Raw genomic sequence first — 27,417 nt, forward strand, 5'->3', positions numbered from 1 at the left:
TAAAATATATTTGTGTGTATATTATGTGTTTATACAGCATAAATGCAAGATACTTCAAAATACATCATTGAAATATTAAAATATTCCGAAATACGGAATAATCCGTTATCCAAAATTCTCCTGGTCCCAAGCATTTTGGATAAGGGATACTTAACCTGTACCTTTCATTAGGCACTAAGGACACAAGGGTTGATTTCCATAAATTTTGATTAGATTCATTTTTCAATTAATTTTAAAATGCTAGTAAAAGTGTATTTTATCCTCAAAAACACAATGGGCCGTATTCAATGCATGCGGCGAAGGGGTTAAATGGCAAGGATTGCTGAAAACTAGACACCCTCGCTTAAGCCCCGGGCCAGCCGCTCACCCTATTCATCGTTCCAGATGAATCCTCGCTGTCCGAGGATGGCGTGGATTTCCCCAAATGGCGAGCCTCAAATGGTGAGCATTTAGCCGTGAGCCTCACTGTTTTGGTGGCCGCACATGCCGTTTCCACCTCACTGTAAAAATCCAGCTAGGTGGAAACAGCGTGTGCAGGGAGGTCAGTTGAATACTGACCCGCAAGCTGTGACGGCAAACAATCAGCACTGCTTACCGTCACAGCTCTCAAAAGAGCATTGAATACTGCCCAATGATTTAGATCAATTTAATATATATGAAAATTTAACTTTCAGTAAATATACCTCCCAGGCTTTGAAATTGAGGGTTTGTGTTTAATTTCCTCAATTAAAAAAGATGGGATGTTAGTATTTTCTGTTAGCTGTTGGGAAAGATATCACAGTTTGTGAAAGATTGAGTTTGATGGGACAGATTCTATACAAGATAAAATGTTAGAAAGATACTCTGTTTTGCCGGTCAAACAAATAAGGAGCAATCTGGAAAGCATATGTAAATTTGGATATCACCCACATAAATATTATATAATATAGACATTTGATAAAGAAGAGATGATGGTGGTAGTACTTCAAATGATAGAGAAAATACTGCAACGTTGGGTTTTAAAGTAGTGAACATTAAAAGAGTATGTCTGTCCAATCCTGTGTACCAGAATTGGACAATGTAGGGTTTGTGTGAGAAGACATTGTTTAAATTGAGTATTTTTTTGGTTATGCATATGAAAGTAAACAAAAACATTACATTACATTGCAAACAGTGGTGATACAGAAGGTGCACAGAGCCCATATGACTACTGTCAAGCACCCTTGTTACTGCAAGAAAGGAATCTAGGACGCGAGGGCACGAGTTTAGATTAGAAGAAAGAAGATTTTGTTCCCCTAGAAGGAAAAATTTCTTTACGGTCAGAGCAGTCAAAGTGTGGAACTCTCTTCCTGCAGATGTGGTGCCGGCAGACACATGAAATACGTTAAAAATAAGGTTGGACAAACATTTATTGGTTAAAAACATCCAAGGGTACTAACAAGAATCTGTCTTCAAAAATATCAGAATATACTATATAACAAGGGATAAGCTATTAAAACCTAGGTTGAACTCGATGGACGCAAGTCGTTATTCAGCCTTATCTACAATGGATATACATAAGGAAATGCAGGTAGAAATCAAATAAGTATATATAGTAATTAAAGTGTTATCTGACAAGGTCATATAGAACAGAAATAGTTGAGATCAAGAGGGAACAGAAACAGTGTCTACAGAAATGAGACCTACAGTATTGTAATATAAAACATGAATCCAGCCGGTGCTCCGTACTGTATAAGGAAAAATCTCGCAGACAGCACATGTAACATAAACAGTGAAAGAAATATATATATATACAGGTTGAGTATCCCGTATCCAAAATGCTCGGGACCAGGAGAATTTTGGATAACGGATTATTCCGTATTTCGGAATATTTTAATATTTCAATTATGTATTTTGAACTATCTTGCATGTATGCTGTATAAACACATAAAATACACACAAATATATTTTATTACCACATAAAATACACACAAATATATTTTATTTGTTCAAAAAACAAGGTTTCAAAACATGAAACAAAATTTGTGTACTATCTCAGATATTGAATTTGAATGCCAAGCAATCATTTTCTTGCACATATATAGTGCCAGTTACATATCATGTCACCAGTGATGCTGTTACAAATGTCCCCAGTGAGTTTTTAGCAAAAAAAATATTTTTTTTTCACTTTCTGGAATGTATGGTTTTCGGAATAATTCGGATAACAGATACTCGGATACGGGATACTCAACCTGTATATATATATAACAAAAGACAAAAATACCAGTATGTAAAGATAGCGTTCTAAGTTATAGCATGTCCCTAATCAGGCCAATTTTTAGTCCCCTGGAGGAGCAAGGCAGTCTCTTGAAAAAGATGGCAAGTCTCTCAAGGACAGATAGGAAAAAAGGTACAACATGTACTAGTCAAAGTCCAGGAACAGATCATAGTTACCGATAATAGAACAGAGGAGTAAATGCGAATTATGGCAACATCTCATCTCACAGGGGTAGCACAGCAATTATTCTCAAATTTGTAGATGTCCACATGAGAGTACATATCCATTGTAACAAGCCAGACCGTAGTAGGAGATGTTAGAAGAGCAGTAGGTATAAAAATATCTTCCACATCAAGTATATCACGCCATTCAAGTATATAGGAAGATATTGGGGCACCTCTCAGCACATCATCCAACTGACCATAAATTTTAGCAGAAAAGGCATATATTGCATTCAGGATCTATATAACAGAGGATTCCATTGTCCATTGTTCCATTAAGAGCATATTAAGGCCAGCCGTTAACAATAGGATGGGCAGATGGAGCCAGCTAGCACACCTCCAGATAGGAAAACGACAGCCGCACTGGACACTTTAGCTATGTAGTATAATCCTAAAATTGAGTGAGTAAAGTCCACAGAAATAGGCAGTTACATGTAACAGGTCGCTGTCAGCAGTATCCTAGCCAGACAGTAAAAATGACGTCAGCCTTCCAAATATACCGTAGCCAGGACCATCTACCACCTCAAGGGTCACTGTATTCGGAATTGAGAAGCAGCAATAAACCACAAGGATCCTGGATCAGCAGCTAGTAATAGGGCCGTTTCAGCCTGCAGCAAGCACCACAACCTAGGGGATGCGTGGGTGAAGCAACATGGCGCCGGCACTCCCCGTGCGGTCAGCGGCAGCGTCTCAGTCCAGACTGCTTCCCGCTCACTCTGCTACAAACTCCAGAGAGACACCAGCGCCTAACCCGCAACCGGCCGATTCACCCGATAGGGAGGCGCTGCACTCGACGGCGTGGAACACGACATGGAGGTCCCCATCCCCCTTGAGAAGACATTGTTTAACAGTATCAGTATCAGAATGCAGAGACTTGAGACTTTGAAGTAATGGCCTTCACATTTATCCATTTGGCCTTTTTTAACATCAATATTTTTATTGAAATGGTTATTTTTTCCAACAAATTTTTAAAGGGAGGGGATACAGAAAGAAGGAAAACGGGGGGGAGGGGGGGGGTACATAGCGGGGATAAGATACTCAGATTCTAAAGAACATATATATACTGTTTAGCAGAGAAACATCAAGAGAGATAAAATACATGTAAGAATAATATTATAGCAAATCCGGTACATGAAATACATGAGGTGTAGACATAGGTGATAGGATACATATTTTAGGAGACAAGTCATCGAGATACAGGTTTGACCTCAGAGGTTGGTTAAGGATATGCAGGATAAAGTGTTTTCTAGGGGATCGTATGACTCGAACTTGTATGGTCGGGAGAAAGTGAGCCCCGTTCGTTCTGGCTGAATTGGCCAGGGTCACAAGGGGGGGGGGGGGTCCAGGGGAAGTTGAGGAGGTTGTACCAGCTGAGACGTAGTTATGCCAGTAGGACCATCGCGCCACTGGGGATGTGGCAGAGTGCGAATATGGTATATACTCCGTCTCCATAGTATAGCTAAAGTTGATTTTCTGTACAACTTTTGAGAGCTGAGGGGGGGCAGGTTGTTTCCAGGATTGAGCCAGGGTAGCCCGAGCTGCGATAAAGATATGGCCTAGAACATAGGTCTTATGAGTCGGGACAGTGTATGGGAATATGTTTGGAAGCGCTGTTGATAGGGTAGGTTGTAGTGGGATATCCAGTACCCAACTCGCTAGCTCAAACACCTCTTTCCAATAAGTTGTAATGATGGGGCAGGACCAGAATATGTGGAAAATGTGGCCGGTGTCCCCACATTGTCTCCAGCATAGTTTGGAACACGAGGGCCAGAAGGTGTTTAATCTGTCTGGGGTCAGCTAGAGTCTATGGATCAGTTTTATGTGCATTTCGGTGTGGTTTAAACACCGTGACATATAGTAAGAAGAGTTGAAGATGTTTCTCCATTGGACTTCTGAGAGCTTTATGTCGAGGTCAGTTTCCCATTTTTCTTGGGCTTTTGATTTAGGGGTGTCCAGTAAGTCTAAGAGGGTTTTATACCAGAATGTGATGTCCCCACTGGAGTTCGACTGGTTAAGTTGGGTATAGATTAGTGGGGTTGACGTGTGTCTAAGGCTAGCTCGACCGGGGATACTGTTCCACCAGTAGGATATCTGGAGATAATGGTAGAGCTCAGATCTGGGTAGCAAGAATTTTTGTTGGAGATGTGAAAAAGATGCTACGTGGAGGCCATCCAAGATGTCCCCTAGTTTTGATATTCCTGAGGAGTTCCAGCGAGACAGATGTAGATTGGGTATCAGATGGGGGAGTGTTTTAAGGGAGATGTAGGGGAGCTGGGACGAGGGGTGGGCCAGTTTAATCATCAGTGTGTCCCACACTGTGAGGGAGGTCCTAGTGGAGGGAAGAAGTGGTGGGAGGTTTGGTCTCAGCGATTTGGGTAGTCTAAATAAGTCCTCCATGAGGATCTGTACGCGAGACCCTTCGAGTTCCAGCCATCGTTGTTCAGAGTGTTTGTCGAAAAAAGGGGTACTTCTTTACTTTCACGGCGCCAGCATGGCGCCGCGCTACTTCCGGGTTACGCTCGCCACAAACTAAGTAAAATAAACGAAGTTAACGCCATGCCAACATGGATAGTTCATACCTCCACTATCCATGTTGGCATGGAGTTGATTTTAATTAGCGTGGCGAGCGTAGCGAACCACCGAGCCCGCAGCGTTATAATGGCATGCGATGAACCTGATTTTACATTTGTAAGTTAAGGTATCCGATGGGCGCCGTGCTAGGAAACATCTAACTTTATCTAACTTTTAACATCTTATTTTTATACTGTAGGTAGTGAAAATTATTTTCACAACCTGAAGACACACCATGCATAATACGCATTTTATTTTCTGTGCATAATTGCACCATATAACAAAATAGTTAATGTAGAAGATACATTTAAATTATTTACTCTGAAGTATTAATGACTCCATGTTGTTCCAAAAACTTTTATTGCAACATTAAAGAAAATTTCACCCTATTTGATCAAACATGATTGTTTTATACTTTTATTTCAATTTTGTTCCATTTCCATGGTAAGGGAAGGGATATGAAAAAAGAAAAGGGAGGGGGAACAAAGAGTCATCTGACATAAGCAAGAACAAAAAACCCCATAAATGCATACAATAGGTGTCTCAAAAACTGGATAGATTTCACAGACAAATGTAGTGAAATAACAGTGGTGCCTAACAAGCGGTAAGATATACACTGGTAAGAAATCAATATTCCATATCAAGCAGGAAATCGTCTCCTTCTTGAGAAGTAAAATAAGCATGCCAGCTATATCACTTAACTAACGGGGATTTTGCATGAAATTAATAGGGTAGGCCTTGAGTCCCCATCTCAAAAGCCAGGTAAGTTTTAAGGATAACTTTGAGCAGCAATGGAGCAGAAGGGTCCTTCCAGTGTTGAGCTATTACAGCCCTAGTGGCTATGCAGATATGACCTAATACATAGCAATTCACTAGCGAAAGGCTTGTGGGGAAAATATGGAAAAGGGCCATAGAAGGACACTCTTGCAGTCGGGCTACTTCTGCCGAGAGCGGCCGGGAAGTGACGAGCTCCTGGCTGCAGCTCGCCTCTTCCCGGTCATGCCCCCTTCTCATCCCGCTGCAGGCGGGAAATTGAATCCTGTCTGCTATTTCTCGGTCTAGCAAACAGGGTCGCGACTGTTGGGCCAGCTCGACAGCCGTGACCCAAGATAGAATACCCCCCATAGGCTGTATTCAATCCCAAAAAGTATTTTTTCCCTTTTTGGGGGCAAATTTGAATCACCTATTGAATCCCAGTGCTGATTTGTCACCTGGGTAAAAAAAAATTGGTGAAAACTGTGTATATCGTCGAATACATGGTTTTGGCAAATTTGTGCCTGTGTATGCGGCCATATTTGCCCCCCCCACCCCACACACACACAATTTTTTAAAAGGCATGGACGAAAATGTATTAAAAAATGGGCAAAATCTGTGACTGAAGGTGAATTTTGCTGGTTTTTTACCTGATGAATATCTGCCTGGATTGAATGTGGACCTAAAGCTTGCATCTTCGTTTTAACATAAAGAGTCTATATGCAACATTTAAAATGCCATAAAGCAGGCATGTCCAACGTTGGCCCTCCAGATGTTTTGAAACTACACATCCCAGCATGCTTTGCAATAGTTTTAGCATTCTCTAATAGCAAAACTGTGGCAAAGCATGCTGGGATGTGTAGTTTCACAACATCTGGAGGGCCAACGTTGGACATGCCTGCCATGAAGCATTCTTCAAACTACTATTATTACATTTTTCCATATGGGAATATTTAAAATACTGCATAAAGTTTCTACTTCATATATATATATATATATATATATATATATATATATGTGTGTGTATATATATATATATATATATATATATATATATATATATGTGTGTATATATATATATATATATATATATATATATACTAAATTGCAAAGATTGAATATAAAAATCCAAGTTTCAAAGAATCGCAGTCATTCTGGATAAAGTAGTGAATAGATGAATCTGTTGTTCCTATTTAGTGGTATCCTGGCCATTTTATATTGGCCTACAAGACATGCAGTGTAGTATCTTGGAGCCTAAATAAGTGGTCTACCAGACACTGACTCTTGCATGGAACTCTGTGGTGTCTGCATTTAGAGAACCGCAGTTTATTTCTTGGATGTTCAGCTGTTTGTAAGGGATTAAAGATGGCACTTGAAAAAGTTAATTATAATAAGGAAGTAGAATAACTCTTTGTTAAGACAAATGTGTTTCCAATACATTTCTTAGAGAAGGTAGAGTGAAAAGAGCGAATAGAAAGAACTTATATCTGGCAACATTAGAAGCTTGGAACTGTGGTTGAACTTTTTACCTTAATTATGTCCCAGTTAAGGCCCGCAGCAGTCTGGAATCAAAGCTGCCTTCCAGGGTTTGCAAAACCTCTGATGTGGTGTGTGCGTTTGTTGTCTGATGGGGGTTAGTGGAGAAAAAAAAATTGGATATTGTGACATAGTTTTTAAAACTTTTCTAAGTTACCACCCACCTCACTCCTTGCCTATGAAAATAAAGTAATTGTTTGCACATGGAAGCATTTTTTATTTTTCATCTCACACTGAAACAACCATTATAAATCAATATGACAATTAGACACGGGGAACAGTTTTTATATGATGCAAACAAATGTAATTGGGCCAAGCACTAGAGCCATAAGAGTGCTTAATCATTTATTGTTGGTGTTTTTAATATAAGAGATTGAATAAGGGGACTAAGTTCAATAGATAAATTGATATTTCATTAAAATGTTCACTAGCGTTACAAAATAAAATAATTTTAGTAATTATTATTGGAAATCTATCTTTAAACATTACATTGGCAAAGTCCAGCACTAGTCTGGTAATAATAATATAATAATAATATTGTTATTTATATATATATAGAGAGAGAGAGAGAGAGAGAGAGAGAGAGAGAGAGAGAGAGAGAGAGAGAGATCTTTCTCCAATAGCCCTAATAGGACTCAAGGTGCTGTAAGAATGTAGAAGGCATATGTATTAATGCTAATGGAGATAATTATATTGGGCCACATGTAGTGGAGAGTGATAGTGATAAAGTACCAGCCAATCAGCTCTTAGCTGTCATTTCTCAAACACAGCCTGTAACATGACAGTTAGGGGCTGATTGATTGATACTTTATTACTCTTTAGATCTGCAGGCAGGGAGGGAATGAGCCGGAGCAGGGGCTAGGTTGCATTGAATAGCATGGCCCTCATTCCGAGATAGTAGAAAGACAGACTTTGCTGCACAGTCTTTTTCTACATTTGATTGCTGTGGGGCCGCACATCGGGATCGAATCGAGATCACGTGCTGCAAGACACGATGCAATTTGCACTATGTGCTATGCAATTATGACTATATAGTCAAAATGGATGTGCATATCGCACGCAAATTCCTTCTAAAATGTACAAAACCATGTGCACTGTAGGGGGGGGGGGGGCAGATATAACGTGCAGAAAGAATTAGATTTAGGCAGGGTTTTGCTTTAAAATTATATCTATATTGCAGTGTAAAAATAAAGCAGTCAGTATTTTCCCTGCACAGAAACACAATAACTCACCCAAATCTAACTCTCTCTGCACTTTACATCAGCCCCACCCGCAGTCCACGTGGTTTTGTCCATTTGAGAAGGAATTTGCCTTTGCAAGTGAACCAGAATAAAGGCCCATGTGTGCACAGCATAAAACAAAGATGGTAACACACAAACTGTACATTATGTAATTGCATTGAAAAATATATAGTAAGCCTATGTTGCCTTTAATTTAAACCAGTTTGTGCAGACAATTAAAAATAATATTTGGCATTCTGTTTTTGTGCATGTCAGTGAAACTAAGAAAGTTGCACAAATTGCTTAGTTAAGTGATGGCCAATTATTTTCAGTAATTTAGCAGTGTGTCCTAATTTCCAGACAAAATGGCTCTGTACCATTTTATTAAATGATTACTCTTTGGTCCTGGTTTCTCTCCCATGTAAGGGGCTACAGAGGACACATCTTTTGTGTCTCTATATTTGGCGGTCCACAGCTGCTTTGTGTACTGAACGTCTGTTGTCAATCGACATTTCAGAACATTATCTTCCAGTTTCAGTGTTTGGCTGATTATCTGTATTATTGCAAATTACCACTATAATATAGTGTTCTCAGGATGTGGTGTGTGTTTATTGTTATCTTCATATTCCTTCTGGAGCCATGGAGGCAAGGAAGTTTACAAGTTTTGGATTGATTCTATAATATAGTTAGGACTCTGTAATGTTAAAGAAAATCCTTTTGTACATTTTTTTAAATGTCATTTTAATGGCTTACTATGGAGAACTGCTAATTATACATGTATTGTATGCTTTTAGAAATGTTCAGACATCATCATTATTTTTTTATTTAAATAAACGTAATCAAGGATTCAATAGTATCTCCACCCATATCCCTCTACAGGTCTATGATGATGTTATAAAGGTTAATAATAGGATTACCTGAAAAGGGGGCATGACAAGGGGGCATAACCAAAAACACACAAGGGTACTTGTGTAATATTTGGGCGCCCGATTTTTTCATTGTATTACATCGCATGCAATATAGTGGCATACAATTCATGCGATTCGATTTTTCATTGTAAAGACCTGATCTTTAATTGTATAGTCACCCATGGGTGATTTCATACCCCCACTATCCAACTACGCATGGAGTTGATTTTATATAGTGTGGCGAGGGGACGCAGAGTACATGTAAAGTAATCCACGTCCCCTCGCGCGGCTCGCTGCGCTCGCCACACTATATAAAATCAACTCCATGCGTAGTTGGATAGTGGGGGTATGAAATCACCCATGGGTGACTATACAATTAAAAATCGGGTCTTTACAATGAAAAATCGCATCGCATGCCTTAATTAGTGGCATGCGATGAAAAAATCCGGCGCCCAGATAATACACAAGTACCCACACAAGAGTTATAACCAATGTATCTTCCATATTTCAGGACCACCCATGCTCCTACATATGTCACCTGCTTCACATTCCAGTCATGTGATATCAGGCTGCTTCACTTGCCCCTTTATATGCCATAATGTCTTTACATTTCTCTTATATGGTATGCCATCAGATCCCTCTGCATACCCCTTTATATACCAGCCCAGATACCCTTACTATGTATGAGTACCATCTTGCCTCTTTATTTGCCTCAGTGCTTTGCATGCTCATTTCATTGTCTCTGAGCCCTGCATAAGTTTACATGCATTTCACGCATCAAACCTGAAAACACAATATAAATGGCTTAGTTTACAGTATCTGCACCAAATATGCCTTTTCTCATTTAAAACATCATATGCTAAATAGAATGCACTGTACAGCAATGTGGCACACAAGTGCCACAGCATGGCAGGGCAAGTAACCACATGCTATCAGTAGTGTGTTCTACCTGTCACCAGTAAAAGCAATAACCACGTGTTTTATTCTGCATAATGATAGAGAGGACTCTATATCATAATATTTTGTGTTTGTGTATAATCTGATTTATTAATTATATCTATTGACTATGCCATTTTCTCTCTTTTCTAAGCACAAGCCAACCTTACTGCTGCGTGGATTTATATTCTCTAAGGACTGGGGAAATGGTGAAATCTATTCAGTTTAAAACCCCAATCTATGACCTGCATTGCAATAAAAGGTACTGTTTTTATCTTATCTGTGTTATGGTTTCAATTACAGATTGCTTGAATATTTCAAACTGGTATACATATTGATACTATTTGGAAAGTTTGATTATTTGATTGTTACTGTTGCTCCTCTTTCAAATGATGAACCTCACATTGGCATCTGGTATTCAAAGTTTATTATGTTGTTTGCTGTTCTTAATTACATTCTGAAATACTATTAAATACTGTGATGCACATCTATGCCTAAATGGCTACTTTTGTAATGTTTTGTATATTTAATTTTAACAGTAAATAGTATACAGCAGTGGTTGCCAAACTTTTTTGAACCACGGTACCCTAGAGTATCTGAATTTTTGGTACTTGTGTAGTTTCACGGCGCCAGTATGGCGCCGTGCGTCTGAGTCCCCTTGCGGAGCTCGCTTTGCTCGCCCACGCTGCGGGCTCGGTGGCTCGCTACGCTCGCCACGCTATTAAAAATCAACTCCATGCCAACATGGATAGTGGAGGTATGAACTATCCTTGTTGGCATGGAGTTAAGTTACTTTTTTTAACATAGTTTGTGGCGAGCGTAGAACCCGGAAGTAGCACGGCGCCATGCTGGCGCCGTGAAACTACACAAGTACCGAATTTTTTTTCGCAGCACCTCTAAACCAAAATTGTATTATTGAGAAATTTAGAAAAATATATTTAATCAGTCAGTTGTGTTTATTTATCATCCTTCAGTTATGTGGTGAGGTACAGGATTCACATCTGATTGTCCACATTTTTTATTATGGAAAGTCACAAGCACTAGTTTTGCCTATTTTACTGACCAATTTGAATTTTAATTACTCCTGGACCACCATCCGAGGCACCCCTAAAAGTGTCTCTTGGAACCCCAGGGTGCCACAGCACACAGTATGAGAATTATGACCTACAGCTGTACCACACTGGATAGACCCAATCTCGTCTGATCTTGGCAGCTAAGCAGTGTTGGGCCTGATTAGTACTTTAAATGGGAGACCACCTGTGAATACTAGGTGCTGTAGGTCTTTTTACATTACCAACAATACTCTCCAACCATTCAATTTGGAAACTTGTCATTAGTTTACTAGTAGAGAGAAGTAAAAGATGGAAAACAGAGAGCATTGGGTACAGGTACACCACCGATCATCCGGCACCTTATGGTTCGGCACCTCTTTTAATCCAGATACATCAGGTGCCAGGAGGAAGTTAGGCTGCGGGAGGGCTCATTTAGTCTGTGGGGTGGATTTAGGCTGCAGGGGACAGTCAGGCTGTGGGACATTTAGGTGCTGTGGGGGGTAGTTATGATGTGGGTGGGGGACAGACGGGCTCCCACAGTCTGCTGGAGGACAGCAGCCTTGGCCTGCAGGCTGTAAATTCCTCAGCCTGGTGACGCGGTCGGGGATCCTGCTTGGCCCAGTGGATCATAGGGGGAGAAGGAGGGGAGTATCCTACTGGCTGATGGTGATCGGGTCATGCTGGGGCCATGGCTTATGCCTCTGCCTGTCCCGGCCAAGGGGGTCATTGCATTCTGCGCCCGGGGACACTCAGCAGTCCTCCACAGCGCTTCCATCCTTATTCTTCATCCGCCTCTTCCTTCCTTCCACTTCCTCCACCACCTTCCACCGTCTAGGCCGCGCTTCTCAATCCATCGTCTCTGCCGCGCTTCTCCGGGAGCCGAGGATGGGAACTGAGATGTCGGATCTCCACTTGCATGCGACCAACCCCGGCCCCCACCAGAAGCACTGTACATGGAATATACGGGGGCTGCATCTCTGGGGCTTATAGTTCTACAGCTGCCACCATAATATGGTGACATACAGTATGAGTCATGTAGAACTCCTCTGGGCGCATTGGGAGCATCAGCAGTAAGGGGGAGATGTATCATGCCGATTCAAGTTCAGAACATTGTCCTACAGCATTATTGAACCTGTTTGCCTTGCTCTAATCTCAATTGCTTAACATTTATCTATAATGTTATATATTTGCTTAGCCCACAGCATGGCCATATGTGAAGGCAAGAAAAATCCCAGTAGCATTAATTGATATGGGAGTAGACTGAGCGAGTACCAGGGGTTGGGAACAGCCCTGGAGAAAATCTGAAGGCAGTAGTGGGAAGTGGTGATCAGAGAGGAGGAGTGGGTTGCTCATTGCTTGAATAGAGTGGGTGTGAGGAAGTGTGTAATATATTTGTGTCAGAGATGTACAGAGTATAAGGATGTTTGTTTGAGTGCTTTAAGGGTAAGTGAGAATTTTAATTATGTAGGACAAAATTTGCCAATACAGTCCAGGTTTTAAGGATATCAATGTTTGAGCTCATCTGAATTAATTAGTACTTCAGTCAATTTGATATGATTATCTGTACTGATGCATCGATATCCTTAAAACCTGGGCTGTAATAGCAGGGTATGGGGAAACTCTGAATGTAACAGAGAAAGAGAATGTGAAATCGCAGATGACACCCAGTCAGCAAACTTGTTATTGTGATGCCAATCACAATGTCACACTCCCTGCACCTCACACTTAAATGAAAAACATATTTTCTCCTGTTGACCAATATATTAGAAAATCAAAGTCACATTTCTGCTTGACAAAAAACAGAAATGCGGCAAAAAACTCATACCAAATAAAAAATACCTTTAAGGTGGCCATACATCTACAGATCGATTGTCAGATTGGGCTGGTTGGAACAAAAACCTGGTAATATCTGAATGACAGTTTGGCAGTTTTCCAGCATTTCAAAGCAAATAGTCAACAGTCATCCATTACCAGGATTTTGTTCCAACCAGCCCAATCTGACAATCAATCTGTAGATGTATGGCCACCTTTACTCTGGACTTCCCTAGAGAGGGGTACTAACAGTGAAAAAAAAATCAAAATACAAAAATACTTACACAAACTAGAGGATAAAGCTGCATGAACCCCCCCCCCCCCCCCCCCCCACACACACACACTCCTGATTTCAGGGTAACAACTAAGCTTTGTCTTGTAGGTATGAGTATCAGCCTTAGTGCCAACTTGCCTGACACTGGTTGAAATCTTGGTGGCATAACTACATAATACCCCCCCTCCCCCCCCATAAAAAGTCTTAATGAGTTAGGAAAATAGCCTAGGGGCTAATGCTTCTGCTGGCTCATTCCCCAGTGGCAATCTGACCCCCTGATCAACATACTCTGATGATCGCAGATTTGATGGGAACATTTGCAAAATGTAGTATATGTAGAGTGTGTCAAAGATAAATCTAAATATATATATATATATATATATATAAAATATATCACAGCTGAATAATTTTTGCATAGATAATCACAAGATTATTATTTTGTTTCCCTGATCATTTGAGTTTACAAGGTCACTTTAAGGATGATATACAGGAATATACCACTCACGGTCTCAAAGAACTATCTCAATGTTATTGATTTGCAGCGTTTTTAATTCAGATTATTAGACATGCCTACTTTTTTTGTTGTAGTATTATGTATTGTGACTCATGGGAATTGAGGTTAAATCTCCTATTAGAACAAAAGCTACCAGCTTTTGTTCTAATACTATTATAATTCTCCCAGAAACTGACATTTAACAATTAAAACTCTAGTCCTCCAACAGTAGTCATCCATTTTGCATCACTCTCATTTTTGAATAGTCTGTTCTATGTCAAATAAATGTTCAAGTGCATATGATATCAAATTATTAGAGTGATTGAGACTGTCATATTGACAGAGTTTTTCCAAGCCTCGATTAAATGAAGCTGTTGTTTATTTTATTTGGTTTGAGTTTCTTGCCGCATTTCTGTTTTTTGTCAAGCAGAAATGTGACTTTGATTTTCTAAAATATTGGTCAACAGGAGAAAATATGTTTTTTTCATTTATGTCATGTTTCCGAGTTCTGTTTGTACAGTACTGTAAACATGTAACTCAAGAGCATGAAATTTGATAATTAGAGCAAAGTGGGGAGAGAAACCTCATATTGTCTTGATGTGGATTTTTGTTTTCATCTAAACAAAATCCCAAAGACTCGGAATAAATGTTTGCCAATGCTCAGTAAAGCCTGTATGTGCAATACTGCTCTGCACAACTAATCTTTTTCAGTCAAAGTGTGTGTATTGATTTGTCTCCACACTGATAGTCATTAATACAAACAATTGGTGCATCCTTATATTCAGCCCTTCACCAGGTGTTGGCATGCAAACAGTTATTACTTAAAGCAGTGTTTCACAAATGTTTGTGATTGACAGCGCCCTAAATTATCAGCACTTTTATCATGGTACACCAAGGCCAAAAGTTTCTTATTGAGAAATTCTGAAAAATCTATTAAATCAAAGTAAATTATATGAAAAGGATTTAACGTGGAATAGATTTGTAGATTCTTTGATTGCCAGGTGCTCATGATCCTTGTTAAGGAATGTCAGTAACAGTTGTCTTACACAAAGTTAAGCTAAACACATGGGGCGGGATGTTACGCCTCCTGAGTTTGGCGGCTATACTGGATGCCGGCTTAACTCAGACATTTTTTTAAAGGGGCATTCACTTACACGGCATGGTTTGGCTTTGATAGTGATTGCCCCTTTAAAAAACGTCAGAATTCAGGTGCAACTAATCGTTTAACTAATGATACAAGTAAACAGGGTAAGCCACCTGAATGATATTACTAAACTAATTGAGCATCTACCACTATCCCTATGGATTACCTTATGAATAATACCTGATCAGGATATAATGTACTACTGTATATGTTGTTAGTCTTGACACTCACAAAGCAAGGCAATGTTGGAACATTCTCTATTATGGAGAATTCAGGTGTTTTGCACCCTGGAAGACACTAAATGGCACCTGATGGAGCAGTTGCAGTGTTCCATAATTCAGGTGTGCACAGCTGGTGTAGCTGACATTGCTGTTATTGTCTTCTATCATTGTGAATGGATGTTTACTAGTACAGGTCGAGTATCCCGTATCCGAATATCCGTTATCCGAATTATTCCGAAATACGGACATTCCAGAAAGTGAAAAAATTTTTTTTTTTTGCTAAAAACTCACTGGGGACATATGTAACAGCATCACTGGGGACATGATATGTAACTGGCACTATATATGTGCAAGACAATGATTGCTTGGCATTCAAATTCAGTGCTGAGATAGTACACACATTTTGTTTCACGTTTTGAAACCTTGTTTTTTGAACAATTAAAATATGTTTGTGTGTATTTTATGTGGTAATAAAATATATTTGTGTGTATATTATGTGTTTATACAGCATAAATGCAAGATACTTCAAAATACATCATTGAAATATTAAAATATTCCGAAATACGGAATAATCCGTTATCCAAAATTCTCCTGGTCCCGAGCATTTTGGATACGGGATACTCAACCTGTATAAGAATAACTGCTGCAACTGCATAATTACAAAAGAGAAATTCGATATTGTGTAACTACTGTAAAAACACAGAATGAAAGTTTTGAGAAGTAAAAAAAAAAAAGTTAAACTGTAAAACCAATATACAGTATGAACTGCATTTATGTGTGGAGTCTAGGAAATTGGAACTCTGATGCTATAAAGAATCTAGCTAAAAGATCAGATTTATAGGTATCACTATTATTCAGTGCAGGCAAGGATGTAATCCAGTGGATAACATATTACAGAGCACCACAACTAAAGCTATGGTAATAAGAGGAGATGTAATGACTGATGACAATCATGAAATGAGTCTCTCAGATATCTACAGTTCAGGAATTCTCCAACCCACGCTTTTTTGGTATTGATATTGGTGAGTGCAGTCAGATGACTACATTCACTTTGAAACTGAGGGGTAGATGTATGAAGCAGTGATAATGGAGAAGTAATAAAGTGCATAGTACTTTATCACCGGCCAATCCGCTCCTAACTTTTAAGTTACAGGCTGGGTTTAAAAAGGGACAGTTACTGGTTCGCAGTATGCATGAGCGAGGCTGTGTTGTGATGAACTCCTAAAACTATTTATGTTCGCTGGTCATTCGCAAGGTGATTGGCAGGTGATTGACTGTTTTTTTAGGGAGTGGCAAGAAACGGCTGGGCGTGGTTAAAAAAATGCTGGGAATGTCAGGGAAAATGCAGGCGTGCCGCAGCCTGTCAGGGGAGGGTATGTGACGTCAGCAGAAGTCTGGATTTCACTGGAACGGGGTGGAAGCTAAACTGGTTGCTGGCGAATTTGTGGCCATCCTATCTGGTGTAAATCAGGCCCTAATTTCATCCCAAGCGCCCAGAATCAAGTTTGAATGTTATTCCTCCCCTTGCAGAAATGGGAAAACATATATGGGAGGTGATTCTAATTTCTTTGGTCCCCCGTGCGTTCGCACGGAGGACCAATGTTTTTCTAGTGCGCATGCACATCATAGTTTATGAGCATGTGCAGGATTTTTTGGCGAACAGCTTTGGGGACTTGCATAGTCGCCGACCCATTTTCATGGAGCGAAGCGGCGGACTCTGGTAGCAGCCATGCTAATGCACAGTGTTTCATGGGCGTCACCATGAAAACGCGTGGCTTTCTCATGGGATTGGGCTGGCTTAAAAAAGACACACAGCACTGCAAACTTTGCAGTGCTGGGTGTCAGCCAGAATAAGGTCCTATGGCTGTTCTATTCTAGCTGTCTCCCTGGGATTGGGAATCTCACTGCAATGGATCCCAGAACAGACCACACTAGAAACAGCAAGAGATATAGGGGTGAATTTATGAAGCTTGGAGAAGTGTTATCTATCCCCATAAAGAACGTTATGAGCAAGGTGATAATGGTTCAGCCAATCAGCTCTTACCTGTCAATTTACATATTGTAGCTGATTGGCTGAACCATTATCACCTTGCTCATAACGTTCTTTATGGGGATAGATAACACTTCTCCAAGGTTCATAAATTCACCCCATAGTTCCCTCCCACTTCCTGCCATGTCCTACCCTTATTACTACAGACTAGGTTGGCCGATAATACATGAGCGAGTAAAGAGAGGATGCTCTACAACCTCAAGTCCATCCCCCAATGCTGCTGACCCTCACTCACTAGCTACCCAGTATGGTAGCTGGGATGCAGAACATAAATACCCTGAGTCCCCAAGTAACCAATCTGACACTCTGTACAAAATTCTAGAGACACAGCTCCTCCTGCCAGTGGGAAGAACACAATGTGTATATACTGCTGCTGGAGGCACTTATTATTCACAATTACACACACAGATAGACTAATGCTGAGGCAGTGGGACCAATATCTGCTCAATAGCAGTGAGGAATACAGGGAAATTCTCTAAAATTCCCCGGGAAACTCCACAGTAAATCATAGCACAATGTGGGAGGATAGGCGAGTATTAATGCAACTGCAGTTCTCTATCATTAATAAGCCAAGTAAATACAAGCATTTTGCAATATTTGTAGCTCCACTTCAATGAGGATTTAAAGTGCTATTTTTCTACTTTTGTGAGGTAAATACATTTTGTAGCAGAGATGTGAATATGATTTAAGATTCAATTTTTTCATGTGTACTCGCAGCAATGTAGGTCCTCTGCATCCCAACATTGATGATTGCTGCTCAAATTAAAGATTTCATTTGTTCTTGTGGGAAAGTATGAAAGAAGCCTTAACTTGTTCAATGACATAACATTTACGCTTTGTTTTCTAATTATTAAAATAAGCAATGCACAGTGATTGGTATATTAATTTTATGCATATGCGACAGGACACATTTACATTATTGCAGAGTCTTGTGGCCGCATTATGACTTTGCAGCAAGTAGGAAATGACAAAGGAAATGGAGACCAAGAGGTTGATTCATCCAACTCCTTATCGTGGGAGTTACTACCGGAACAGTCACATTAACTGAACTTGTTCAATCATCCCCAGGAGGATAATAAAATGAGGACAACATTTACTCTCCTACATTAACAGAGCTTCCATGATCTAAATTTGTAAATGTGATAACTGCCAAATTGTTTCATTGTTCAAAACAGGAACTGTAAACCTTACACAAAATGTTAGGACACCAAATGTGCAAATATAGAATTATAAATCAGTTTGATGCCTTGTCCCTAACACTTACTAACCTTGAATGACAGACAAAAACATGCTAAACATTTTACTCGTCTTGATTAAAATCATGGCCCTTATACTCTCCCCCTGACGCGTGCACATGGTACTGAAATCAGTGCACATCATGATTCAGCTGTGTCTCCAATTTCCCCCCCTGAAGTCACTGTCAGCCTCTCGTGGGATTTCAGTTACTGCTGCGGCCGCTGGGATTTCTGTGATGTCCAGAAGCTGGGAGTGAGGCAGCGCCATTTTGCTTAGTCTCTGCCCCTTTCTTAGCAGCGCTGGCAGTGTGCGACTGTCTGGCAGCGGGCTTTGAGCTGTGTGGTGCTGGACTGCCGTACTGCTACCCCCTGTGGTGCAGGCAGCAGCTGCAGCATTCAGGTGCCTGGAGTACTAATGTTTTTTGTTCAAAAACGAACTTTGGTTATTATTAGTGAATGTAGTATATACTGTATAGCAGAGGTTCCTAATCTGTGTGCCGTGGCTCCCTGGGGTTCCTCAGAATACTTGCAGGGGTGCCTCGAGTTGGTGGTGCAGAAACAATTTCAATTATTTATGGTCAATGTAATAGGCAAAATCAGTGCTTGTGGCTTACAATTATAAAATATGTGGATAAACAGAAGCAAATCCTGTCATGACACAACTGGCCCTAGGGATGACATATAAGCACAACTTTTTTTTTTTTCCTGCAATTCTCGGTAACAAACTTTGCACCTAGGGGAGCCGTGAAAAATATTCTGATACTCTAGGGTTCCGTAAAACAAAAAAGTTTGGGAACCACTGATGTATAGTATACAAACATTCATAGCACTGTGTCTGGGTATAATGGTCAAATCACTTACACAAAATGGGCCATTAACGAATGATGAACAAGTGTAGTAGGATATACTATAGAGATAAACCATATGGATACATTTTTAGTATTTTGGTTACTGTTGTGGGTCACTTAAATTGTGTAGATAACCATGAATTTGTCAAGATAACCATGAATTTGTCATATAAAACAACAAACTGATGTCTCACAATTTCAAAAGTGTTATTTAGTTTGTCTTCAGATGTAGGGTGACGTTTTCCATTTCTGCTGCGCTGCAGACTTCCCTCTATGTCAGGATGGGTCGTACATTTTTTTTGTATTCATTTGTTATTCACAGTGTGGGCCTGAAACATAGGTGTACGCAATCCCATTTTCGGACATAGTGTAGCAAATTATTGATATTGCACTGCGCACGTGTCCTGTTTGAGAGTTGCAGTTGTAAATTCATGTGCATACAGGAAGTACTTTGTCTGCATTTGCATAAAACAAAAGGCTGGTGTACGCCAATAGATGCTCCTGTAATCTGCAGCTACCTCTGCATTCACATGTGATGTTGCTATGGGCAACCAATAAGAATCTACTTCTTATTTATTTAGCACCCTCTAGAACTGGGGTAGCCAACCCTAGTCCTCGAGAGCTACCAACAGTGCATTTTTTGCAGGTCTCCTGACAGAATCACAAGTGAGCTAATTAGCTCCATCTGTGGATCTTTTAAAATCTGTCAGTGATTAATGAGTGCAGCTGTGCAGCAGCTAGGTTGTCTTGAAAATGTGAACTGTTGGTAGCTCTCGAGGGCTAGGGTTGGCTACCACTGCTCTAGAAGATAGTAGACAGAATTTGATTGGTTGCCCATAGCAACATCACATGTGAAGTAGAATACACATCTTAGTAATTTTCCCCCTCTACGTCAACCTGCTTTCTGTTACTTACTATGTGCTTGTACCAAAAGGGTGAACACATGTAAAACACATGGGTACTTGTGGAGTATCACGGCTCCCACGACCTTGATCGTATGCTGATCGTATGATAAAAAATCGCATCGCATGCGATGCGATCGCACCCGATTTTGCACTGAAATGCATCAAAATGCATTGAAATGTGTATTAAACATGTGAAATGCCCCCAAATGCCATTTTTGCATTGTAACACCCCCACTATCAACGTCAACTCGAAGCGTGGCGAGCGCAGCGGTACGCGTCCTATGACCTTTTCATACCCCCACTATCCACGTCGGCGTGGAGTTGAGAATAGAAAGTGTGGCGAGCGCAGCGTGCCCCGCGAGGGGACGCGGATACCTTCACAGCTATACACGTCCCCTCGCGGGCTTCACAGGTATCCGCGTCCCCTCGTGGGGCTCGCTGCTCTCGCCACGCTTCGGGCTCGGTGGCTCGCTGCTCTTGCCACACTTTCTATTCTCAACTCCACGCCGACGTGGATAGTGGGGGTATGAAAAGGTCATAGGACGCGTACCGCCGCCCCTCACGGGCTCGCTGCGCTCGCCACGCTTCGGGTTGGGGGTGGTACACAGTGAAAAATGACAGTTGGGGGCCAATTAACATGTTTCAAACTAATTTTAATGCATTTGGATGCATTTAAGATCAAAAACGTATGCCATCCCATCGCATCGGATGCCATCATATGGCATCCGATGCGATCGCATACGATTTTGACCAAAAATGCTGAAAAATCGGTAAAAATCGCATCGCATCGTATGCCACTACATATGGCATACGATGCCATACGATGGGAGCCGTGATACTCCACAAGTACCAACACATGTAACACATGTAAAAATAAAAACCAATAACACTGCAGGAAATTGATATATCAAATCTAAAATGTGTGTTATAAACTCATATGCATTGTGGTGAACAGCAGGGCAGCCGAGAGGAATGCCGAGTCCCTGTAAAATTTTTGGGCGTGGCCTAAGTGTGGGAGGTGTGGGCACAGCAGGCTCAGCATGACCTCTCACACTGTCAGTGAGACACTCATGCTAGAAGTGTGTGCTGCTGTTGCTACCCGAGAGGGGCGGAGGGGGAAGGGATGGCTTTGACCAGGGCCCCTATGGTGCCTCCCCAGCAGGCCTGGGTACGGGTAATTAGTACCCCCCCCCCTCTCGGCTGCCATGGTGAACAGGGTTAGTTTTACCAGAGATTGATAGATTTCTCATGTCACAACTGCCCTGTAAACAATTAAGGAGCCTTCCAGCATCAGAGATTGTGCTTTGCAGACAGGTAAAAGAACCTGGTTCACTGCAAAGCCAGGAATGGGTCTCTGATGTGTGTTTGGGGGATAGATGAGTGTGCTCCCAAACATATGGTTCCAGTCCAGGTTTTGAGACCTGCACAGCCACAGGTGTGAACTGGGCTAATTGCAGGAGAAGGAAAAGAGATTTAATGCTGTGTACACACGGGGGCGATAGGGGCTGAAATCGCTGGGAATATGGTCGTTGAGCGACCATATTGTCAGTGATTGGAGTGTGCACCAGCGATAAATCGCCGGGTGCGCGCTCCCGTTTTCAGCCCCTGAATGGTCGCTGGTCAGAGGAACATGCTCCTCCGACCAGCGACATCCCCTGCCTCTTCACCCAGCAGTGTTTAAATTTTCATCTGCGACCATCTCTGGTCGCAGATGAAAACGGGACACGGGGCAATATGATTGCTGAGCAATATATTGCCAGCGATCATATTGCCCCGTGTGTACGCACCTTAAACCTTGTTTAGTTTGGTGCACATCGCACTGATGCCCGATAGGGGCCAGTAAGTAGATGTAAGTGTTGTAGCGCCAGGGACTTGGACTGACAGTTCCCGGAGGCACTGATGCACCGTGCTAAAGGAGCACTGCTTGGACAAAATACGCTTTATTATTGTTTGTTTGCATGACCCCTATGCTGCTGTTAAGTGAAGATGTGGCATGTATGTCATTAAATACACGCACAAGTACCAAAAATGGCCTGCTGTGTCTTATCTGAACGGCGAGCCTGTTACATGTAATCATTTGTGTTATCATGTAAATGCAAAATTAAAACATTTTCTCTTACAGTATAGTAATAATACTTATGATTCTGTAAATATGGGATTAATAATCTCACGTGAAATCTCATGCAGTAAATGTAATTCCCATTTTGGTAATGGACTCATTAAATTATTACTGTATGTGCAGTAAGATAGGCAGTATATTAGTACACATCTTCACTTACGTTTAGTTGATTAGGTCACAAATTTTGTTACCCCCCAAACTGATTAGGGTTGATAGGCAGACATTCTCTAGGTCAACATTGACATAAGGTCAACACAGGCAATTGGTCGACATAGCAATGGTTGACATCTGAAAAGGTCGGCATAAGCTTTTAAAGATTTTTTTCCTCTTTAGGTCCGGGAATGGTAATGTGTTCTGTGCAAAGCAAGAGTATGCGTCACACTAATTGGGGGTCCATGTTGATAGATGTTGACACAGACGCAAAGAAAAATGTGAAAATCTCATGTTGACATGTTCATGTGCCGACCATTTCCATGGCGACATATTGCTTGTGTCAACCATTTGTCATTGACCTACTGCATGTTGACCTTTACCCCATGGTGACGGTTTGCCTCTCAACCTCATGACTGTTGACTTAAATGCAATCCACATGCCCCACAAATGGCAACAGCTTGGATACAGCAGTGCAAGTACACTAATACCCCTTTCACACCAGAAAATGCAGGGACTTACCTGGGAATACAGTCCAGGGATCAAGCAGGGACATTCACGGGTTGGCCTCTTTCACACCAGCCGAGTCCCTGCATTTTCTGGTGAGAGGGGGGAGAGTCCAGGCAGCAGGGTCCGAGTGGCGGGCAGCGGGGTCCAGACTGTGGGTATCCGGGCAGCGGCGGCTGGGAGCTTGCAGTGCTGGTGAATTTGTAAACAGTTTGAATGCTGATTGGCAGAGAGCATCCAGCCGGTCTTTTCAAAATGTTTTCAAATTCAGCAGCGCTTCCCACCTCCTTGCTCAGCAAATAGCGCTACAAGCTCCCAGCCGCTGCTGCCCGAAACACCGCAGTCTGGACCTCACTACCAGGACCCTGCTGCCCACCACCTGCTGCCCGGTGCCCAGGTCTGTACTGTAGCTTTCACACCAGACAGTAACCCTGGCCGGTTGCGGGAGCATGGTTGAAATTTTCCCGGGAATTTGGCCTGGGAACCTTTCACACCAGTGCTAGAAAGGGTTAGACTATTGTCTTGACTATATGCCCTTTTTGTTGTCATTCTTGTTTTCTAATTTAAAGGTTGTCCTGGTGTTATATATATATACTTACTGAATGTCATTGCCTTACAGGGTCCTTGTGGTTGTGCTACAAGAAAAAATTGCTGCTTTTGATAGCTGCACATTTACAAAGAAGTTTTTTGTGACAAGTAAGTATGGAAAATTATTAGTTGCTGGTTTGTAAAAATGGTTTATACTACTTTTTTACTATTTTATATAATAACTGTAGTATTACAGAGCTAGTAATGTGCTGGCCTTTGAATTAGATTAAACAAGTTGTTGTTCTTTTACTGCCCAGTACTGCAGCTTTGGTTCTGATGTTTGCAGTGTCAGCTTTGGAAATGTGTGTGCATAGAACAAGAAGTTGGCTTTAACACTGCTGTGGAGACAATTATATTACAAATGTTTTGTTCAAAAATGCTTTAATAGCTACTGCCAGTAGGGGTCACCTTTCCTCTACTACAGTATCTGTAGCAAAAAGAAGTGCCCATTGAAATGTACCATGAAATACCTGCTTTTATTGTACTTTGTAATGACAGTAAAAGTGCCCATACACGGTGTGATGCGCACTGTGCGTTTTCAATTTGATCACATCTAGTTAAAAATGCATGCAATGTGCTACAGCACCGTGCGTTTTGTACTAGATGCAATGCAATCTAGTTAAAAAAGTACGTGCAGCACAAACTTTATGTGCTGTGTGATGGTATATGCGCGGGACAGGGCCAGACTGGCCATCTGGCACTTCTGGCAAATACCAGAAGGGCCGATGGCCTTGTGGGACGATTTTGTGCAGCCAGTTCAGATAAGTTTCAGCAGCAGCCAGGAGCGGATTGGCCCGCCAGGAAACCAGGCCATTTCCCGGGGGGGGGGGCTGGTCAGGATTTAGCTGCTTTCCCCCTTTACTGGGCAGCCGCTGTCTCCCCTGGCTGGGCCGCGGCCTTCTAACCGCAGCCATCAATTCTTGGGGGCAGAGTGACATATGCGGCACTAAATAGTAAACATACAGTACCCAGTATGTTAGCTAATAGGTGCCGCGGAGAGAGGGCGACTGGGAAGGCTTCCAGTGATAAAGATGGCGACGGCCGGTGGTCCTTGAGGAGAGCTACTGCCCATGCACAAATGCAGCAGCTCCTCCTCCCCCTTACCTGGGTGCTGGGCTTGCCCCCAGCATGTCGGTCGGTGTTGCGGAGGTGTCAGGCGGCGTTACGGGGGTGATGGTCGGCGGGTTTCCCGGCGCTTGAAGATGATGGGCTCAGGGCCCGAATTCACTGGTGTCCCCTACCCTGCATAATGCCGGGGGATGCCGGTGTAAAAGGGAACAACTGCCGGGTCGCATCCGGGTCCAAAAATCCGGGTGTGACCTGGCAGTTTTGGTGTAAATGTGGTATAAGCAGCACAGCAAACTGAACTGGGAACTAGCCAACAAACCCAGTGCAGTGCTTACTCTCTTAAGCTGTGGACGCACGTTGCGATTCTGGCTCATGGCTGATTTTAACTATCCACTATTGACTATCCGATTTTGGTTGACTACACTTTAGATATAATTAAGGTACGATGAGATGAGATCTAGTACAAAAAGTATGTGCTGCACATACTTTTTGCACTAGATCTCATCTCATCCCAAAACCGAGATGCGATGAGATGCGATATTGTATACAATAATTGTAACATGTATGGGCACCTTAAGATTTAAGGTGCCCATACACGTTACAATTATTTTATACAATATCGCCTCTCGGTTTTGCAATGAGATGAGATCTAGTGCAGAACATCTCATCTAGTTACAGGCCAACAATCATTTCATTACATTAGATCAGGGGTTCCCAAACTTTTTTGAATCACGGCACCCTAGCCTATCAGAATTTTTTCGCGGCACCCCTAGGCCCAAAAACAATGAATTAGATTGGGTTTATATGCGATTCTTAGGGTCAGTTATGTGCTAATGGGCAGGATTTAATTCTGTTTTTACACATTTTATGATTGGCAGCCTCCAGCACTGGTTTTGCCCATAAATAATTAACCATAAATAAATTGAATTGGTCCTGGACCACCAACCTGGGGCACCCCTGCAAGTGTCCCGAGGCACCCCAGGGAGCCACGGCACACAGTTTGGGAACCACTGCATTAGATTATTCTGGAACCTTGTTGTTCTACAACAGTCAATTTGATAGCGGTTTTCAGGTTTATGTATATTTTGTAGTAACACTTATAATAAATAGCTGGGTTTTTAAAGTAAAAAAAAATTCTGCTAGATGTTTCAGTTAAATCAACACTAATGATGTTTTTGGTGCACATGACCCACAGCTTTTTTTTATTTCTTAATCACTGTTTTAATTGAAGGCATCAGATAAACACTTGTAGTTAACAGGAAAGAAGGAAAAAACAATCTCATATCCCACGGGAATATTTACTAAACAAATGGAATCTTATGTCTTTGAGAAGCAGCCTAGGAATTATGTTCTATTTATATATGTGTGTGTGGCGAGCAGCACGCTTTCTTCCTGTCTGCCAGAGAGATCATAAAATGAAAGCCAGCCAGATGGACATGTCCGATGTGTCATTCGGTATCATGTCTTACCATGCCATTCAGTGTACTAATATGCAGTTTATATTTTGAATTAGGCATATATTCATGATCCTGGTTACCCTTATAACAATTTTAACACTTCTGTCTCACAAATAAATAATTTGACAGCTTTATAAGTTTGAGAACCCAATGACATGAACTAAATCAATACTGTATTTGATCATACACAATTGTGCCAATTTGACAACCTCTAGGTGCACACCTAATAAACAGGTTCACTCACTACATGCTTAATTGACAACTTTTTGTGTTTTCTCCTTGGGAGAAGCCCATTAAGGAGACGCTGCTGGACACTTCAGGAGATGAAGCCTAGCTCTCGCTCGCTTGTACATGGGGCAGCACCCACTTGCCATCCTTTTTGGATTTATGAGGAAGTGAGCAGAATACATGACATCCGTATACTTGGCCTGATTCAGACCGTATGTTCGCAAGGGAAAGTGGAGAGTCTGCACAGGCTGGTGCTTCAGCACCTATTTGGACCCCAAACGAGACAGTATAAATCTGTGGGTCTCAGAGGGGGTGCGGCCAATGAAAAAGTGTAGTACAAATAAAGGGAACAGAAAAGAATGTATTTTTTTGTTGCCAACAAAAAATACATTATTTTCTGTCCCCTTTACCTGATTCAGACCGGTAAGAAAAGCTGCTGGTTCGCAGTGCGCATGTGTGAGCCCTCCGTGCGACCACACTTAGCGTCGTCCTTTGAATGCAGGTAGTATCTTTGCTGAGTGACAGGTGACTGGCATTTGTGGAATTTTTCGGGAGTGTCGTGCAAAACAATGCAGACGCCTCCCCTTGGCCATTGCAGCACTGAATAAGTCTAGGCTTACATGGCCACTGCACACGGGGGAGATAGAATCGAAATCCATGTGATGGGGAGTGATTGCGAATGGATTTCCCCCTAATCGCACACCTGTGATGCCATTCCCAGCCACACACATGGGCAGGATTTAATCATAGAACTGAACACATTGTCTAGACATTTAGGGGGAAATTTACTAAGATGTAAATTATATTTCACATGAGATGTTGCTATGGGCAACCAATTAGAGACTATCTATTATCTTCTAGAAGTAGTTTCTGATTGGTTGCCCA

The 27,417-nt window shown here is 41.6% G+C and overlaps 1 protein-coding gene and 1 pseudogene across 4 annotated transcripts in view; both read left to right on the forward strand.

Annotated features, from left to right (window-relative positions):
- The window catches only part of BCAS3 (BCAS3 microtubule associated cell migration factor), a 1,098,472-nt gene that overhangs the window by 132,711 nt on the left and 938,344 nt on the right, over positions 1–27,417 (forward strand). For all 4 annotated transcript variants that reach the window (XM_083173740.1, XM_083173742.1, XM_083173743.1 and 1 more), the window contains exons 8-9: positions 10,536–10,643; positions 23,811–23,887. In XM_083173740.1, coding sequence (XP_083029866.1) covers positions 10,536–10,643; positions 23,811–23,887 — 185 coding nt within the window. The remainder of the gene's footprint in view (positions 1–10,535; positions 10,644–23,810; positions 23,888–27,417) is intronic.
- On the forward strand, positions 11,544–11,663 carry LOC146061875 (5S ribosomal RNA; annotated as a pseudogene).

The sequence above is a fragment of the Crinia signifera genome, chromosome 2, assembly GCF_055691185.1.
Source record: "Crinia signifera chromosome 2, ASM5569118v1, whole genome shotgun sequence".
Taxonomy (NCBI): domain Eukaryota; kingdom Metazoa; phylum Chordata; class Amphibia; order Anura; family Myobatrachidae; genus Crinia; species Crinia signifera.